At 34.5% G+C, this 20,799-nt stretch overlaps 2 protein-coding genes across 2 annotated transcripts; one reads left to right on the forward strand and one right to left on the reverse strand.

The window, feature by feature from the left end:
• Positions 1–2,365: 2,365 nt before the first annotated feature.
• LOC117333986 (long-chain fatty acid transport protein 6-like) lies at positions 2,366–4,947 on the reverse strand. The gene is made up of 2 exons (XM_033893406.1): positions 4,575–4,947; positions 2,366–2,508 (listed from the first exon to the last, which is right to left on the reverse strand). The coding sequence occupies exons 1-2, from the start codon at positions 4,942–4,944 to the stop codon at positions 2,366–2,368; spliced, it is 513 nt and encodes a 170-aa protein (XP_033749297.1). The 5' UTR covers positions 4,945–4,947.
• Positions 4,948–11,243: 6,296 nt separating this feature from the next.
• On the forward strand, positions 11,244–20,209 carry LOC117333987 (very long-chain acyl-CoA synthetase-like). Its single transcript, XM_033893407.1, has 9 exons — positions 11,244–11,613; positions 12,905–13,015; positions 14,793–14,951; positions 15,635–15,759; positions 16,417–16,608; positions 17,258–17,369; positions 18,124–18,319; positions 19,299–19,396; positions 19,899–20,209. The coding sequence occupies exons 1-9, from the start codon at positions 11,244–11,246 to the stop codon at positions 20,207–20,209; spliced, it is 1,674 nt and encodes a 557-aa protein (XP_033749298.1).
• Positions 20,210–20,799: the final 590 nt, after the last annotated feature.

Genomic DNA, 20,799 nt, shown 5'->3' on the forward strand with positions numbered 1-20,799 from the left:
TGTGTTATTCAGGCACTCAACGATCGGTGATCTCTCTTGGTTGTGTTGAGAGCTCTTAATATTCTACAAAGGCCTTTTCGTACACTCTGAAGTGCCTTGCATATGAACAAGAGCAGCACCGCCAACTAATGCATCACACGACCGTCTGACCCTATCCAATATCTTTTTGCTTGATGCTTAAATATTCTTGGATATAATGTCCCAAAGATATAAAATTAAAAAAAAATTGTAAGGAATATCTATATAAAAAAGATAGAAATAATTACCAGAAGTTTATACGATATTGTCCACCAAAAACATGTCCAAAAGTAAAAAATAATAATAAGAAGAAACATAAAGCATGAATATGAATATACCATGCCAAAATTAGGACAATAATGAATGATCTGACTGACCTGTAGACTACTGAGGAAACCCTAACTTCAAATATATGGACGGATGGACGATTCATTTATGTAAGAGAGACTGCATGCACATGACCTACTTACCGACTGCAATAGTGTTGAACAGACATAACTTTGTCGCTCCACTGTGGTAAAGAGGCGTCACAGCGTACGAAACGTCGTTGGCATTGAAATCAAATGCAGCCCAAATCCTCGAAGCGGCAATTGCCTTAGCTTGGTTACATATGGCTGGTTTGGGAAGGCCTGGAGAAAAAGACATTTTCAGCAAGGTGTGTGTACATGATATAGCATGGATCCCAGGATATATTTCGTTCATACATACCATCACAAGGTCAAGTTTTATACCTGTTTACAGCGTGGTGGTTATCGGTCAAAGGTCACGCTTCCATAATAAAACAGCTGGTGAAGAATAATCATTATGAACCCCAAGAAACTCTTATTTAATTAAAATTCTAACTAAATCATTTATCTGTTACTGGTCGTTTAAAAGAATGTACATGTCCTTAATTTGACGAATATAACAGATAACTGCAATGATTAATGGGTACATCCATAGTATTTGTCGTAGTAAACTATATGCAGAAAGTGAAATTCATACTTTAACGCAGTGCTAAAATAAAACAACGTATGAATGTGTTTTTCCGTTTTGTTTAAACTAAAATTACGGAAAAAATATGTTCGTTTAAAGTTGTTGGTTTTTGCCAGTAACATATTGGATTCCCTGTAACAGTGAAATACAGAGGAGCAAAAACTAATAATAATCAGAGTGTATCATACATATCATAACTATACTGTAACATACAGATAATAAGTAAACTTTATCACACAGAAGTTGATAATTAGAATGTACCATAAAGATGATAATTGAACTATATGATACTTATAATAACTAATCTGTACGTACAGATAATAAAAATGTATCATACAAATTATAATAAAGCAGTATTCAGATGTTTTGTCCTGCTAGAACTTATCAGAAAAACAAAGAACCTAAAGTGTTGATAGACGTACCTTAAAGTAAATCAATCATATCAATACAGAAAAAAAATCAATTACAACGATATCTCATAAATAATCATTGTGAAAAGTCAATATTGTTGAAATAAAAAAACTATCACCTCGATATAAAAAATAGCTGTAAGACTATGCAGTATTTATAAAATATGTCCTTCTTTGAGGGACTTTAGTTATCTTATGTTGGCGAGGGATTGCATAGTACCTATTCCATCTCCAAACAACAAACGAGCGGTTTCTATCTCCTCATACATGTGTGTGACCAATGAGAGGTCAGTTTTATGTCTTGTTATCTACTAACACTTTTTAGGTTTAAGTCAAGAGCATACATTTCTTTTAAAGCTTTGATGAGATAAAATATAAAATATTGGATATGTTCACCTGTTGTTCCAGACGTATAAATGTAGCATACTGGTGACATCATTGTAACATGCGAGCGCAAGTTTTTGCTCACAGGAAGCGGAAGTGTCTTTTCCATTACATTATCTAACGAATGGTATCCTGGAGGAAGATCAGATGGCAAACGTCCCTGGACGTAAATTGGTATTTTGTCTGACAAGTTGTGACGTATTCCTTCTATTGATTCTAACAGTCCGTCTCCTGTGAAATGTTGAATATGGCGAAACAACGTAAACCATCACATCTGTTAACATAGATATAGATTTCTACAAGCGGAAGTATATTTTTTCTTTTAAAACGTTGAAAAAATATGAACCATCGGAGTCACAACATTTACTTTGCGCGTATGATACTGTTCTATACAAGACAGTACACATCTATTTGTTTATTTATGTTTTGTTTTTCATATTGATATAACGTTATTTCCGAAGGCAGCCGGAGCAACGTAAAACACCAGGACTTATTTGATGGCGATATATGATACATATTCTATTTGATCCCTACCTTAATGTATTAAAATAACATAGAAACTGAATATTGCACTGACGTCACACGATTGGTTTGAATACCATTCCTATACCTGAGCCAACAATGATGACTTTGGCATTACTAGCCCGTATGGAATGAAGAAGAGGCTCTGCTGTTAAGTGGTAGTTGATGAAGGCATCCACCATACCAATTTTCTGTAGACCTATTTGAATAAGAACATACATGTACCTCAATTGCGTAAGGAAATAATCAGACATCAAAACCTATTAAAGAAGAGAAATGAGGGGAAAATGTTTATTTAGATCACGAAACTCGTGTTCTAAAGGAAAGCCACTTGTCAGCTGCTATTAAAAATTACCAAAAGATAGTCATTGACAATAAAGCAGCTCTCGTGATCATGATTCAGCATATGTGGTATTACACATTTGATGTTCAGTACGTGCTCAGGAATAGTGTAACCTATCCACATATGGAAGAAATATAATTGTATTTGCCGACCCAGTAGATGCATTTCTAAGATTGCCGATTAAAGTAGTATGTTTCAATGTAACGCTATTATTTTGACTGAAGTTTATATATGCAAATACATGTTATTGGACAATTTTAACAATACATTACGTCCTTGTTTTATTCACGATCACGTGGAGGTACATTGTAGCTATGTAGGGATAATGAAATACTATTACTCTTTTTAGAAACAGGATAATAGTTTTACTATTGGGATTTTTTCTTACGTTTCATATCATTTGGTACAAATGTATACAGCATTGGACTTCATTTCGATTTTGTTCGATGGACCCGAAAAGTGATATTGACTAAGACTTTGTCTTTCTTTTTGTATATTCTCTAGGTCTCTATAACCACATTATTCACCTCATCAGAGTTTATATCTGATCAATATTCAAAATAAAGCCGGAAAATAGGAAGCTATATCGACACTAATTGATAAAGTTGAGCTTTTATATACATATGTTATAGATATACGTTATAGATAACAATTGTTTATCACCCGTATATGTGCAGGTACACGTATTGTTGTGTTCTTACCTACACGATATCGTGTGGTGACAGGTATCGACACAATCAGGACAAAGGGGGGATACCAGCATGCAAAAGAAGCCGTAATTCTATCAAAACGAGTGCAAATTATCAACAGAATATACATTTCCATGGTAACCATTTATTAAGTACAGTGAGAATAAAACCAGGTGTCCCAGGATGGTGGGTGTCTTCTTCATAGACGACTTGCCTTGTGAATTTTGATTAGGCTTTAACCACGCCCCCAAAAGGCTAATCAGGGTGGTGCCTATGGAAAAACTATATCAACAACAGGAAAAAAAACTCCCCGTTGAGATAATGATGTCGACTTAGATCGGCTTAGAGAAAGTGCTCTTTAACTGCCTACACTGTACAACGTTACTCAGCTTTTGCAATTAGGATACATTCTGAAATACTGTATCTTCTGACGTGAATCAACATGTTCAACAGAGGATTGCATTCTGAATAATATCTTTTTTTTTCAATTTATTTTTAGGATTCATTGTAGACATAATTCAACTTTCAATGAATTAGGTTAAATTCTGAAAGTGAATAGATAGTAAATGAAAACTGATACAGTTCAACACAATTCATATCATGTTTCCAGTTGTTGTTAACACATAGAATGAACAGTTTACGACAATATCAGCCTGCTGGTATGGCGGACGAATTATACCTGAAATTCCGATTTTAAGATTCGTAAGACATGACTAATCGATATAATTTCTTTTCTTTAATAACAACCACTCCTTCCAATGTCTCCCTTACCACTGCCCCATTGCCATCCTTGTGGGAAAGGCTTCCGATTTTGTCTCCTGGCCTATAGTTTAGGTTATGCCCCTTGAGGAAGGTCATTATGGGTTCTGCCCCTAGTTGCGACCAATGTTTTAAAACTGACACTTGCGACTCTCTGTTTGGCGATTACTTTTAAAGTTGATGGCAATGACTGGTTCGCCAATTGACAGTGTGATGTGACCAGTTCTACTGTTTCGATGTGTGGTATATTGCGATTGCTTGTAAAAAAACGTCCACCAGAGCCGCATTATCCTTCTACATCGTCCTTTAAAGACCATCTTGTGATCATGTGATGTAAAACGTTTGAATATTGTATGACATATATAGAAATTATTAAGATTAAAATCTACAATGGAAAAGTAATATCCTATGAACCAAGATGAACGAAAGTTCACCAAATGGGTAAATATTTTTACATATAAAATACATACATACCAAGAAGCGTCCAGACAAAGGATGGTTCATTCTGTATCATAGCTGCCACGGTGTCACCAGGTGTTAGGTTCAGAGAAAGGACAATATTTGCAATCTTATCTGCCATGGCGTTAACTAGTTCATAGCTATACTCTTTGTCCTCGAAATACAGAAACACCTTTTTGGGGTGCTGCTTTGCATGTTTTTCGAACCTATCAATAAGGTACACTTCATTAATTAGGTCTTGATTAGTTCTATCACTAATTTTCTTTGTCCCTAACATGGTGGTAAAATCGTCCCTGATCCATGGAAACAGAGTACGCCATACTGCAATGGCGCCCCCTACAGTTCCTGCAGCACCATAAAGAACTTCCTGTCGGCTAGGAGGCATTGTCACACCACTATCAGAAAGACAAAATACAACTGCATGAAATAAATACCAACAAATGAATAATACATCAAATTGTTGGATTTTATGATAAAACGGACGTAAAGTGTTATTCATTCATCTTATTCATTGTACAATTATAATATACTGATATTTAAACACTTTGATATTTGAATATGGTTTATTACAGAAATAGTACATCTACTTGTGCAATGAAACATACCTGTGATATGGTCCTTGTACGTCAACCTTATGAGGCCGTGTTAAACAGCGACCCCTGAATAATTCCCGATTGACCTTGGCCTCAAGTAAGAGTCACATCAAGTCGAATATTGGGTCACCATATAGGAGTATATGTGCATACATAACAAAGTAACAATGTACACCTCTACCACGTTATTTTATCCCAATATTACATATAACAATGTAGACTACTAATACCAGTTATATCCGATTATTACTCATAACAGTTTAGACCACAAACACCTTACTTTATCACATTATTACATACAACAATAAAAATCACTAACACCTTATTATATCCGATTATTACCTATTACAATGTAGACCACTAACATCTTATCACATTTCATTATTACATATAACAATGTAGACCACTAACACCATATTATATCCCATTATTACTTATAACAATGTGGATAACTATAACATTATTATATCACAATATTATATATAACAATGAAGACCACTAACACCTTATTACATTCTTTTATTACATATAACAATGTAGACCACTTACACCTTATTATATTCTATTATTACATATAACAATGTAGACCACTTACACTTTATTATATTCTATTATTACATATAACAATGTAGACCACTTACACCTTATTACATTCCATTATTACATATAACAATGTAGACTACTTACACCTTATTACATTCCATTATTACATATAACAATGTAGACCACTTACACCTTATTACATTCCATTATTCATATATAACAATGTAGACCACTTACACCTTATTACATTCCATTATTCATATATAACAATGTAGACCACTTACACCTTATTACATTCCATTATTACATATAACCGCGTAGACCTCTAACAACTTATCACATTCTATTATTACATATAACCGTGTAGACTTCTAACACCTTATTATATTCTATTATTACATATAACAATGTAGACCACTTACACCTTTTTTATTCTATTATTACATATAACAATGTAGACCACTTACACCTTATTACATTCCATCATTACATATAACAATGTAGACTACTAACACCTTATTACATTCCATCATTACATATAACAATGTAGACTACTAACACCTTATTACATTCCATTATTACATATAACAATGTAGACTACTTACACCTTATTACATTCCATTATTATATATAACAATGTAGACCACTTACACCTTATTACATTCCATTATTACATATAACCGTGTAGACTTCTAACACCTTATTACATTCCATTATTACATATAACAATGTAGACCACTTACACCTTTTTTATTCCATTATTACATATAACAATGTAGACTACTTACACCTTATTATATTCTATTATTACATATAACAATGTAGACTACTAACACCTTATTATATCATATTATTTTAATAATACAATAGAATATAATAGGAATCCTTTAAAAAATCTTAATCAAAATCCAACCCCAATTTCTCGGATATGAGACGTTTTCCTCCCACTCCTGCAGATCGCCTCTGTTAACTGCATGTTTACCGAACTCTTTTAAATGCTGATGAAACGAATGTACATATTTACTGCTTAAAAATGCAAACACTTACTACTACCATTGAATGACTTAAAGTTTCTCTTAATGTCAGTATTATTTCTTAACGGATGATTTATTTTGTTAGGGTTAACTGTGACATTAATTAGCCGTGTTCAGTGAGTGCGGATTTGGAGAATCGGACAAGATAGTTTTCATCAGTATTGTTGTCATTTGGTTGCATTCGGAACTCGTGGGCAAAGATATATAACTTTTACTGACTTTGAAGAGTGTTTAGGAATGTTAAGTGAATGAATTGTAGAAGACCTGACGATTTACTCCCTCGATAATTAAATCAAATCGATAACACCGTTATATAAATGACGTATATTTGAATGCATTGACAATACAAACTCCTTATTCGAAATAACCATTGAAATATTTTATCAATACATAGATGTATATACGATTTCTTTTCAGCGACTTGCTTCCAAATATAATCTGAGTGCACAGATACGTGTGATATGTTTAATAGGATCAAAGAGGAATCAATCAGAGGGAATGACGGATTCTGCGATTACTGCAGCGCAGATCTGTTAATGGTCAAGGATAATCGGCTCTTTTGTCAGTCAATACTCAATGTAACAGCCACATACCCTGTTTTTGATGCGAGTGCGTGTTTACTTGAAATTAAGAAGTATTGGTTATAGTATAGAAAAAATACATTTAGAATATAGTTTATTGTCAATGTTAAACATGAATGAATTAAAAAAAATGAACACAAGGTTTATTCCGGAATATCACAAAGAGAAGAACATACTGCAGCCTCCCAAAGCACATGTACGCACTCACCACACGCACGCATATATATATATATACAGCCAATCATTGGTCTACCTTTAAAACCGAAGAAGTCCGACTGGGACAAACACAAGGTACATGTTTTAGCCTCTTGAATTTTACACCTTTAAAGTATACACCATAGACACTTTATTTTGGTTTATACATTAGGACACATTTCAGTTAGTACCAGTCTATGAAAAAGGTAGCACTTGAGTTTAACTTGTGACATAGATAAGTATTATTTATTTAAAAATATAGATATATCTATATATTGCACTGTATCGTGGAATGTGTCAATTACATATAACTATTTCACATCACAGTTTGAAACGTAAGAACGTGTCCACGCGTGTGATAGCCGAGTCGTTGAGTACATCGAGCTCTATACAAGATGTAAACGTATACAATGTAGAAGTGCTGGGTTAGTAAAACATAACGAATATCAACCTACAAGAGTAAAAGGAATTCAAACTTCAAATTTATATAACTAGAAGAGTTTATATATTGTCACGGAAGATACAAGGATGATCAGACGAGGTGTTGGAAGGAAGTTTAATTAAATCCCAAATCCGATAGCAAACCTAAAATATCTCAGCATTGATAATTACTTATAACAATTATATGTAATTACAATCCTTGGTTACCTTTTGTAAGTTAAGCACCTGAAAAGAAGAGAGTTTAAACCAAATTTCATGTTCTAATCGCAAAGTGTGGCCACAAAAAAACAACGTATTATCCTCATTCTAACACGTTTACTGTTAAATATATTTAGAAACGTTCTTTAACATCGCTACAAATATGCTTTAAAATACTCGGTGACCTCCGCTAGTGACGTTTCGTACTGTAGCGCACAGTCCAGTTAGAAAAAAGCTTTCAAAGTCGGTCGTTTGGCCACGCCCATATTGACGAGAGTACGATCTGTATGTTGACGAGGCGGTGGATTTTGATTGTTGCGAAAGTTCTCTTACCGAAGATTTAACGACATATTTGGATTAAACTCTACTGTATTGATAGCGATAAGTGCGTTTCGACAAAATCAGTGTTGGTGTGTTTCTATAGACCGAATCGTAATGTGACGTTTTGTGCACTTGTTTCGTATTTCATTTTGATTTCGTTTGGCTAGATGCCTACACACGGACGGAATGAACTCTACTTTCTGTTAATGTGTCTCCATTACAATGCTTCAGTGACGATTCATTACTGTGATATGAAATTCGCTATCACAGCCGAACTTGATTAGTAGAAACGGGGCGTAGGTTAAGTGCGATGGGCGGGGCTTAACACGATTGATCATGTTTCCATCGCAGATTACAACATGTTCCGTATACAATCAAAGCACTCGATCCAAACTAAAAGTGTTAGAATAAAGAATTAAAATAAATTTGGGTTACTGATTATCAAAAAATATATACATTCAGGGAATAATATATGACTAACTTCTCGACATGAAACTGAAAATATGATAAATGAAAAGAATAAGGTACAACTTTAGTGATATTTTCGCTTTATCAAACTTCCATATGACATGCAAAGTGCTTTGCCATTATATATACATATGCCATATATTATATATTCCTTGGACAGCATCTAAGTCGACTGTTAGGACTAATCAGATGCCCTGGTTTCTACGTATGTATTTCTGTTGTGGGAGGAGACAAAAGAGCTACTTTAATTCTAGATACGTTGAATTAATGTGAAGACTATTTACTTGGCCTACTGTACCTGTTGATTGCATCTTTGAATTCAGGAGCTTTACTTTGCTGATCAAATTTGGATTTTGACACATATGATTTTGGCACATTTCAAACGTAGTAAATGCGAAAGATTTTGAAAACTTTATAGTACAAAACGTGTAATAAATTCATATTAAGTTTTGCATTCATTTTATTAAGCAATTGCTATGTTGATGAATATTTATTTACCAATGATATTGAAAGAAACTTGTATGTCTTTACTCTACATGCTAAACTTGAATATAAAATAAAGTGACATATTTTTGTAAAAACAATCGTCCCAGGACAACGAAAACTGATATCTTAGATAAGTAATAAATGATGAACTTTTACTTCACAACAATCTACCTTTAACGTCGTTCGCCATTCTTTGGTTATGTGTGTTTATGTTTTCCAATACGGTACATCATTGGTGTATTACAAAAACTTCGTTAATAATATAACAATATAAGAGTTACTAGCGAATATTTTAGTTTGGAGATTTCTGTTGAAATCATCAAACAATACTAGTTCTTCAGTATACTGATATGACTAACCCCAGCTAGCCCGTGACACCTTTTCGATACATGCGTTTTACATAACTTGTCACAATCTGCATTACATTCATACATACATATATAGTATACATGTATAAAATTATAATTGTTAAGCAGCCCATTTCATTCATATATACCTTTTATATTAGTGCCATCAATTTCGAACACTGATAACGTATATATACCAACAGCTGTTTGCAATAAAAAGAGGAAAATACACATATTGTAAATATTTGTGTGTATAATAATCACAATTCAGTAGGGGAGGCAGTTTATTTATACACAGAGTAACATATCTAATGGTAAATTTGGTTGTAGACCTCCGTGACTATATGGAATGTATTCCCTGTTTGCAATCATTGATATGCCTGCAGGTAAGTAGCATATGAAACTCGTTCAATAATTCTATAGCACGTAGAGTGTAAGAGTTTCTTGATCAAATCACGTATAACATTAAATAACCGGTTGTGTGATAATTAGTGTTCTCATTATTTAACAAATGAATTAATGTATTAAACACATATGGATATCTGTCCAAATAATAATTATATAATTCAGGTTTTCTCAACCGAGAATATCGTTCAATTAATAATTGTTCGTTTATTGTAAATAGTTCATAGAACCCTCTGTTTAACTGAAGCTTATTTATTTCACCATGCGTTAGTCCCCGAGGCTTGCTGTAACCTGTCCCAGCACACAATAACTAACCCAGTCTCCTCAACTCAATATGGAAAAATCTGATCAGTGACACTTTCCCTAATATTATATGTGTAATAAAAGAACAGTTTTATTGTACAGATGAATAGACTGTTTAAGCATTTGTCAGCAGTAAATATGTACTTTCGTTTCATCAGCATTTAAAACAGCTCGGTAAACATGCAGTTAGCACATGCGATCTGCACGAATGGGAGGAAAACGTCTCATATCCGAGATATTGGGATTGGATTTTGATTCCTATTATATCCCATTGTATTATTAAAATAATGTGATATAGAAAAATGTAATAAGGTGATAGTAGTCTGCATTGTTATATATAATAATTTGATATCATAAGGTTTGTGGTCTATATTGTTATGTGTAATAATCGGATATAATAAGGTGTTAGTGCTCTCCATTGTTACTGTATGCACATATACTCCTATATTGTGACCCAATATTTATCATCGACTTGATGTGACTCTTACTTGAGGCCAAGGTCAATCGGGAGTTATACAAGGGTTGTTGTTTAAGAAGGCCTCACAAGGTTGACGTACAAGGACCATAACACAGGTATGTTTCATTGCACAAGTAGATATACTATTTCTGTAATAAAACATTTACAAATATAAAGTGTTTAAATATCAGTATATTACAATTGTACCATGTATAAGATGAATTCACCAAACCCCACAATTAGATGTTTTATTCGTTTTGTGATATTCATTCATGCAGTTGTATTTTTGTTCTTTCTGATAGTGGTGTGACAATGCCTCCTAGCCGACAGGAAGTTCTTTATGGTGGTGCGGGAACTGTAGGGGGCGCCATTGCAGTATGGCGTACACTGTTTCCATGGATCAGGGACGATTTTACCACCATGTTAGGGACAAAGAAAATTAGTGATAGAATGAATCAAGACCTAATTAATGAAGTGTACCTTATTGATAGGTTCGAGCAACATGCAAAGCAGCACCCCAAAAAGGTGTTTCTGTATTTCGAGGACAAAGAGTATAGCTATGAACTAGTTAACGCTATGGCAGATAAGATTGCAAATATAGTCCTTTCTTTGAACCTAACACCTGGTGACACCGTGGCAGCTATGATACAGAATGAACCATCCTTTGTCTGGACGCTTCTTGGTATGTATAATTTTATATGTGAATATATTTACACATTAGGTGAACTTTCGTTCATCTTGGTTTACAGAATATTACTTTTCCATTGCAGAATTTATTGATAACAATTTCTATATCTGTCATAAAACATTTACACTTTTTGCATCACATCATCTCAAAGTGGTCTTTAAGGTCGACGTAGAAGGATAATGTGGCTCTGGTGGAATTTTTTTACAAACATTCGCACTGTTATACCACACAGCGAAGCAGTAGAAACTGTTCACATCATACTGTCAATTGGCGAACTAGTCATTGCCATCTACTTAAAAACTACTGGCCAAACAGAGAGTCACAAGTGTCAGTTTTAAAACCTTGTACTTGATAAATGGTTACCATGGAAATGTATATTCTGTTGATAATCTGCCCTCGTTTTGATAGAATTACGGCTTCTTTTGCATGCTGGTATTCCCCCTTTGTCCTGATGTGTCGATACCTGTCACCACACGATATCGCGTAGGTAAGAACACAACAATTCGTGTACCTCATAATAAAGGAGTGATAAACAATTTTTATTTATAGCGTATATTTATAACATATGTATATCTTTTTATTTTGAATATTGAGGTGAATAATGTGGTTATAGAGACCTAGAAAATATACCAAAAGAAAGACAAAGTCTTAGTCAATATCACTTTTCAGGTGCATCGAACAAAATTGAAATGAAGTCCAATGCTGAATAGATTTGTACCAAATGATATGAAACGTAAGAAAACATCCCAATAGTAAAAATATTAACATGTTTCTAAAGAATGCAATAGTATTTCATTATCCCAATATAGCTACAATGCATCTCCGTGTGATCGTAAATAAAACAAGGACATAATATATTGGTTTTCCAATAACACGTTTTTGCATATATAAACTTCAGTCAAAACTTTAATCGGCAATCTTAGAAATGCATCTGCTGGGTCGGCGAATAAAATTAAATTTCTTTCATATGTGGATTGGTTACAATGTTCCTGAGCACGTACTGAACATCAAATGTGTATACCACATATGCCGAATCATGATCACGAGAGCTGCTTTATTTTCAATGACTATCTTTTGGTATTTATTAATAGCAGCTGACAAGTGACTTTCCTTTAGAACAAGAGTTTCCTGATATAAATAAACGCTTTTCTGAACTTTTCTCTTATCTTTCAGAGCACGTGCTTTTGAGGTCAACTATCAGTTATATCCCTCATTTCTCTTATTTAATAGGTTTTAAAGTCTGATAATTTCCGTGTACAATTGAGGTATGTTCTTATTCAAACAGGTCTACAGAAAATTGGTATGGTGGATGCCTTCATCAACTACCACTTAACAGCAGAGCCTCTTCTTCACTCAATCCGGGCTAGTAATGCCAAAGTCATCATTGTTGGCTCAGGTATATGAATGGTGTTCAAAACAATCGTGTTACGTCAGTGCAATATTCAGTTTCTATGTTCTATTTTAATACATAAAGGTAGTAATACAATAGAATATGTATCATATATCGCTATCAAATAAGTCCTGATGTTTTACGTTGCTCCTGGTGCCTACGGAAATAACGTTATATCAATATGAAAAACAAAACATAGATAAATGTGTACTGTCTTGTATAAATAGTATCATAAGCGCAAAATAAATGTTGTAACTCCGATGGTTCATATTTTCTAACGCTTGTAGAAATCTATATCTATATTGACAGATGTGATGGTTTACGTTGTTTCTCCATATTCAACATTTCACAGGAGACGGACTGTTAGAATCTATTGAAGAAATACGTCACAACTTGTCTGACAAAATACCAATTTACGTCCAAGGACGTTTGCCATCTGATCTTCCTCCAGGATACCATTCGCTAGATAATGTAATGGATAAGACACTTCCGCTTCCTCTGAGCAAAACCTTACGCTCTCATGTTACAATGATGTCACCAGTATGTTACATTTACACGTCTGGAACAACAGGTAAACGTGTCCAATATTTCATATTTTATCTGATTAAAGAAATATATGCTTTGGACTTAAAAAGTGTTAGTACATAGCAAGACATAAAACTGACTTCTCATTGATTACACATATGTATGAATAGATAGAAACCGCTCGTCCGCGCATCATCATGAACGTGAATCTGTTGTGACGTTACCACTCTTCGGCGGAAAAATAATCAGTCGAATATTGAAATTAGCAAACTACTTTGTAAGTTTGACGTGTTAAAATATTGCCTTCTTTTGAGGGCCAATAGCGTTGTCTAGAGATTGAATAGGTTCTATGCCATCCCTTTCCAACATTAGATAACTGAAGTCCCTCAAAGAAGGACATATTCTATAAATATTGCATAGTCTTATAGCTATTTATAGCTAGATGGTAGTATTTTTATATTTTATATCAACAATATTGACTTTTCATAATGATTATTTATCATGAGATATCGTTGTAATTGTTTGTTTGTTTGTTGTTTTTTTGTTGTATTTATATGATTGATTTAATTTAAGGTACGTCTATCAACACTTAAAGTTCTTTGTTTTTCTGATGAGTCCTAGCAGCAAAAAACATCTGTAGAATACTGCTTGATTATAATTTGTATGATACACTTTTATTATCTGTACGTACAGTTTAATAGTTGTAATTATCATACATTTCAATTATCATCTTTATGGTACATTTTGATTATCAACTTCTGTGTGATAAAGTTTACTTATTATCTGTAAGTTACAGTATAGTTATGATATGTATGATTCACTCTGATTATTATTAGTTTAAACGAAACAGAAAAACACATTCATACTTTGTTTTAATTTAGCACTGCGTTAAGTCATGAATTATACTTTCTGTATATAGTTTACTACGACAAATACCCGGGTACTATGTACTATGTACCCATTAATCATTGCAGTTAACTGTTATATTCGTCAAATTAAGGACATGTACATTCTTTTAAACGACCATTAACAGATAAACGATTTAGTTAGAATTTTAATTGAATAAGAGTTTCTTGGGGTTCATAATAATTATTCTACACCAGCTGTTTTATTATGGAAGCGTGACCTTTGACCGATAACCACTACGCTGTAAACAGTTGTAAAACTTGACCATGTGATGGTATGTATGAACGAAATATGTCCTCGGATCCATGCTATATTATGTACACACACCTTTCTGAAATTTATTTTTTTCTAGGCCTTCCCAAACCAGCCATATGTAACCAAGCTAATGCAATTGCGGTATCGAGGATTTGGGCTGCATTTGATTTCAATGCCAACGACGTTTCGTACGCTGTGACGCCTCTTTACCACAGTGGAGCGACAAAGTTATGTCTGTTCAACACCATTGCAGTCGGTAAGTAGGTCATGTGCAGTCTCTCTTACATAATGAGCCGTCCATATATTTAATGTTAGGGTTTCTTCATTGGTCTACAGGTCAGTCAGATCATTCATTATTGCCCTAATTTTGGCATAGTATGTTCATATTCAGCTTTATTTTTCTTCTTATTATTGTTTTTAGCTTTTGGACATGTTTTAGGTGGACAATATCATATTAACTGTTTTTTGCTTCATTTGGACATTAAATCCAAGAATACTTTATATATCAAACAAACATTATTGGATAAGGGTCGGATGGTTATATCAAGCATCCGTTGGAGTGCTCCTCTTGTTCATATGCAAGGCACTTCGGAGTGTCCCAACAGGTCTTTGTAGAACATTAGACTTCTTGTTACCCAATGTTCAACGACGGCTTACCGAAGGGTGCATTTTGCTTTTATTTAACATGATCATATGACGTCATGTGACATCATGTGACAACTCAACCAGGAGAGATCATCGGTTGTTGAAAGTCCATCTGACCGCAACCGATTTAATTTTTGATACCGTAAATGTGTTTGGTACTAGTATACATAGATATTTATACAAAAAGGTGTTACGAATCTATACCTATTACCTTGCTCTACCTTTAAGTTTTTGGTAATGTTTTGGATATTATCTAATTGTCATAATTGCTGTCTCGACCTAATTGTTAATTAGGTTGTACTATGGCATTCCGTCGCAAGTTTTCTGCCCGCTATTACTGGGATGACTGCCGGAAGTACAAAGTCACAGTTGTATATTATATTGGAGAACTCTTTAGGTATATTCTTAAAGTTCCGGAGGTAAGTACCATCGATTTTTTAAGATGTTTAAATCAAGATGAGAATCACAATTATTTTTTCTTACACAATACCTGGTTGTCACCATGGTTCCAAACATTTGAATGTTCACCTTGAACTTTAGAAGCTAAGCTATCAAAAACTTTGTCCCGCGATATAAGTCGTCAAAACGGGCTATGTTTACCTGTATGTCAATAGACAATCACATTAGGGCTATCCGTCGCGGGTCGTGACGTGACAAGTGTGAGAGTCGCCTAAAGCCATTATGGCGAGAGAAGGTCCAACCCCACTTAAAAACACTGCTTTCTGTTGTTTTGGTATGAAGACTAGAAATTTACAATCAATGAAGTTGATGTGTGTTACCTAAGAATAAACTTGCTAGAAATATTTTAGCAAATTCGTGAAAATAGTTTATGTATAGCACACCTGTGACGTCACACCGCGATAGGTCGCTATTTTCATGCATGTGTACATTGACATTCCATGAAATTGCGCATATAGAAATCATACAAGGTACACTTTAAACATCAGAATTTCGGAATGTCTTGTTTTGCCTATCTGTTTACCGGTTCGCCAGTTTTACACTCTACTTTAACTTTATAAATGGATCATCTCTATTTGATCTGTATAACACTTCCTCCATTATATATTTCACTGAAGTCACCACTTGATGGCGTCCACAACATCCGAATTGCAATGGGTAACGGTCTTCGATTGGATATATGGAAGAAATTTCAGGACAGATTCAAAATCCCGATGATCGTAGAACATTTTGGGGCTACAGAAGGGACATCACTCACCATGAACCTCACCAACAAAGTCGGGGCCGTCGGAAGAATATCCCCGCTAATGGTTAGATGTTTACATTAACGTACTCCTTAGCTATCACACTATAGGTGTTTTCTAAAAAAAAAAAAGGAAAACAAATTGCAACTAATCAGCATTTGGTTAACGTTGGAGGTTATTTATTTATATCTCATAATGAACGATAGAGAGTTTTCTGTTACCAATGATCTAAATCCACGTTTATAAAATTAAAAACAAAATACACATTTAGGTTCATTTAGAAAATATTGACGATTTTGCTAGCATTAAGGTAAAGTAAAACGATTTGGCTTTAAAGAAAATCAAGTGTTAGGAGATGCAACTGAACCTACATAATACATTTGTACTCTCCATAGGTGTATAAAATGACATGAATTCACTGTACTTTGTTTAGTACCTAAACAGAAACATGCGCTCCATTTCATTTCACTTGAAAAGTAAAATCGAAAAATTCATGGCCAAAGATCGATAACTCCTATTGACATTGACGAGTGCTAACCGAACTGAGACTCACGATCGTATGACACGATGATTTATTGTCACTTAATGTGATGAACTTAATTCAATCAAATACGCTGTTAATTTAAATGAGGTTTGATATCATGTATTGATAACATGACTTTCTAACAGCATTCTGATATTTGTAATCAATAATTATGCACGATTTCTTTTATAGCGACTTGCTTCCAAATACAAACTGAGTGTACAAATACGTGTGATACGTTATGATAGGGTCAAAGAGGAGCCAATCAGAGGAAAGGACGGATTCTGCATCAACTGCGGCGCAGGTCTGTTATACACATATTTATAGAAGTTCAATATGACCGAAGAATACTTTCTTTGTTGCCAGGCAATGTTACTGTCACACATACCTGTTTTCGCAATCGTTGATCAATTATATATGTTTGTAATTTCCATAAAAAATGACGACCAAGGCCAATATGTTCAAAAGATAATTAGGCTAATCACAGTTTAACAACAGTTTTACAATCGTGATAAAATCATTTCTGGTGAAACTATCTTGACAAAATTTTATGAAAGTTCTGTAACACTCTTTGTCCTCTTCCCAGCTATCTATTTCAAGAAAGACACACACATAAAACACAACATCACACCATCTCTCACACAACCTCTCACCATCCCTCACACAACCTCTCACCATCCCTCACATAATCTCTCACTCTTCCTCACGCAACCTCTCGACCTCCTCACACAACATCTCACCCTCCCTCACATAACCTCTCAGCCTCCCTCAAACAACCTCACCCTCTCAAACAACCGCTTACTCTCCCTCACAGAACCTTTCACCCTCTCTCAAACAATCTCGCACCCTTCCTCACACAACCTCTCACCCTCACTCACATGCACGTCCGCACGCACGAACGCATGCCCGCGCACACACGAACGAACACATGTTTTAAAGTAAAGACGGTTTTCACTAATCAAGTGATAATCACCTTTTGAACAAATGGGCCAAGAGTGTGTGTTTATTTAAGAGAAATACCTGATTTATATATAATTATTGGCATCTGTAATCAACAGGCGAGGAAGGCCTAGTTATATCCGCTGTACCCGAAACTACGACAGAATTTTATGTTGGGTCCAAGTCTATCAATGAGAAAAAGTTCCTCAGGGATGTGTTCGTCAAAGGCGACGCCTATTTCAACTTCGGGGACATAGTTTTCGTTGACAATGATTATTATCTGTACTTCCGGGACAGACTTGGGGATACATTTCGGTAAGTATCACTACGTACATAGACATACTGTACCTGTGTTACGAATTGATACATAAATTAGTAAAATTGATTATTGTTAGTGTTGTTCGGGATTGATATTTCCGCAAATCCCGTTATTGCATGATTGAATGTGTGATGAACCAAATGATAAGATGAACCCTCCGTCCTAACAAACAATTAATTCATTCTCAATATATAAAATAAATGTGGCCTTTAATATTATTGCAACTGGCGGTAATTTTGTTTTAGCGCTGAAAATATCCAGCTTAATTATGATCGCGCTGATTGTAATAACTACCGTATATCGTTTTTTTTTAGCGTATGCCAAATTTCGCGTTTTCTGTACAAAATGACACGTTTTATTTTTAGCGTATTTCATTTTTAGCGTTTTCACAACGTGTAATTCAAATTTTAGCGTACATATGTTTCATATACAACAAAAACGAAGAAGTACAGTAATAATAATTCATATACACGTTTGTTTGCTTCAGCAAACACAGGTCTGTCCCTGACCGGATTTTCTTTGTCCTTCCCTGTAACGGTTACAAATCGTAGCATGGCCATGTTTCACTTGGCACTCTCGTTATGATTTCAAATAGATCTATACAAAGGACAAAACATACGGTCAACTGTGAGTACATTTTTATTGAATAAAACAGTTCAGTCGAGTCACGGCCAATTAAGCACACCTGTATACGGCATGTGTAAACAGATGATCGGTTCATGAGAACACCCCTACAAGGGAGCTAAGTCTTACTGTAAAATGTGACCAATTTTAGCGATATCTTATAATTCGCGACAGAGTCTGGTCGCGAAAATAGCGAAATTAGACACTCGCTAAAAAAAACCGATATACGGTATATATTGTTTTTCTACAAAAATCGTTTAATAAGGGTTTGTGCTAAACTTTGAGTGCACCAAAATGAATGTGTTTACAGTAATATGTTTCAATGACATTACAACTTCGTCGTCATTTCAGTTGGAAAAGTGAGAACGTTTCAACACGGGAGGTAGCTGAGGTGTTGAGTACACTGAGCTTTATACAAGATGTCAACGTGTACGGTGTAGAGGTACCAGGTAAGTAATTACTCGAATAAGATCATAATACTTAACTTTTTTTTTAGTTCGTATAACAACATGCGTTGTGCAGAATTTGCTTTTCCTATAGTGATTAGTCGTAAGATTTTCCTGCATATGTGCTCATACTGATATCGGCATACCGACAAACTAAACTGAAATACTATCATATAAGTCCATCTCGTTTAGTGTTTTATTCCCCGATATTTGCCTTAACATGCATGTCGAGTTTTAATCGATTTAGATAATTACATTGTTCCAAATATGTACACGTGTTTGAAATCGAATACGATATGTCGCCACTTAAGGCCACTAAAATTGCAGACGAGTGTAAGCAGGACGAAGCAACAGTATGATGCAGCTTACATGGATGTTTGGCTAACTGTATCCAGCTTTCATTTTTTACTTTACTTCTATTTTTTGTATATGTTGAAAATTCTTTATGCAAGATTGCTACCCAAACTCGTATTTTGGTGTTGACTAACATTTCGGTGTATTGTAGATAATGATGGAAGAGCAGGAATGGCAGCCATCCTCCTTAAAGATCACTCAACCATAACACCGGAGGTACTACAACAAATCTACCGGAAATGCGCTAAATCACTTCCAAAGTATGCTAGGCCTATATTTCTGCGGTTCCAAACCACTTTTGAGGTCACACAAACAATGAAGCATAGGAAGGTAGACCTTGTTAAAGAGGGTTACAATCCAGACATCATAGGCGAACCTGTCTATTGTGTTGACGTAAAAAACAAAACATATTCTCCTCTTGAGTCTGCGTCATTCCACCAAGTCATAAAATCGAGGCTGTAGAGATACTTCTCCTACTGTAAATAACCGTTCACGCTAACTTATGCTTGAAATATTGTTTGGGTAATGTCTTTCAGTGAAGATAGTAACGGAAGATACTGAGCAAATATTCGCTGAAGATATCAAATTGCCGATGAGGTTGAGGAGTGTTCTTTTTTGTAGCACAATTTTAATTAACAAACATAAGCAAAGTAATAAGGTTTGATAAAGTGGTCGCGCGGGATAAAAACATCTTAATTTGTATCCGTTCTACATATCAAGGTTACCGGCTACCATGTTTGTTTTACTTCTCTCAATATATATGGTATGTTTGATTTAAATGTAATATTCTAAAAAATACTTTGCTTATACTTTCATTCTTTTTTCCCAAACAGCAAATATCAGATATGATATATAACCAAACAATTTCTTTCAAATTAATGACATCTTCGGATAGAAGACACTCTGAACAAAAAAAAAAAAAAAAAAAAGATAACATCTATTCACTACTAATGTCTTTTAATTGGTTCTAAACTTACAAGTAAATGACAAATAATTGCCAAACACTTCAACCACGTGACAGCTAAAGAGTTGGAGGGAACTGGAAACAGGAT

Source organism: Pecten maximus, chromosome 9 (genome assembly GCF_902652985.1).
Source record: "Pecten maximus chromosome 9, xPecMax1.1, whole genome shotgun sequence".
Lineage (NCBI taxonomy): Eukaryota > Metazoa > Mollusca > Bivalvia > Pectinida > Pectinidae > Pecten > Pecten maximus.

Excerpts from the sequence above, each read along its gene's own strand:
- LOC117333987 (XM_033893407.1), top strand. The coding sequence starts at position 11,244 with ATGCCTCCTAGCCGACAGGAAGTTCTTTATGGTGGTGCGGGAACTGTA. Across the intron at positions 15,760-16,416 it reads ATATTCTTAAAGTTCCGGAG|TCACCACTTGATGGCGTCCA; the intron begins GTAAGTACCATC and ends ATTTCACTGAAG. Across the intron at positions 17,370-18,123 it reads CTGCATCAACTGCGGCGCAG|GCGAGGAAGGCCTAGTTATA; the intron begins GTCTGTTATACA and ends TGTAATCAACAG.
- LOC117333986 (XM_033893406.1), bottom strand. The coding sequence starts at position 4,944 with ATGCCTCCTAGCCGACAGGAAGTTCTTTATGGTGCTGCAGGAACTGTA. Across the intron at positions 2,509-4,574 it reads CTTTGTCTGGACGCTTCTTG|GTCTACAGAAAATTGGTATG; the intron begins GTATGTATGTAT and ends TTATTCAAATAG.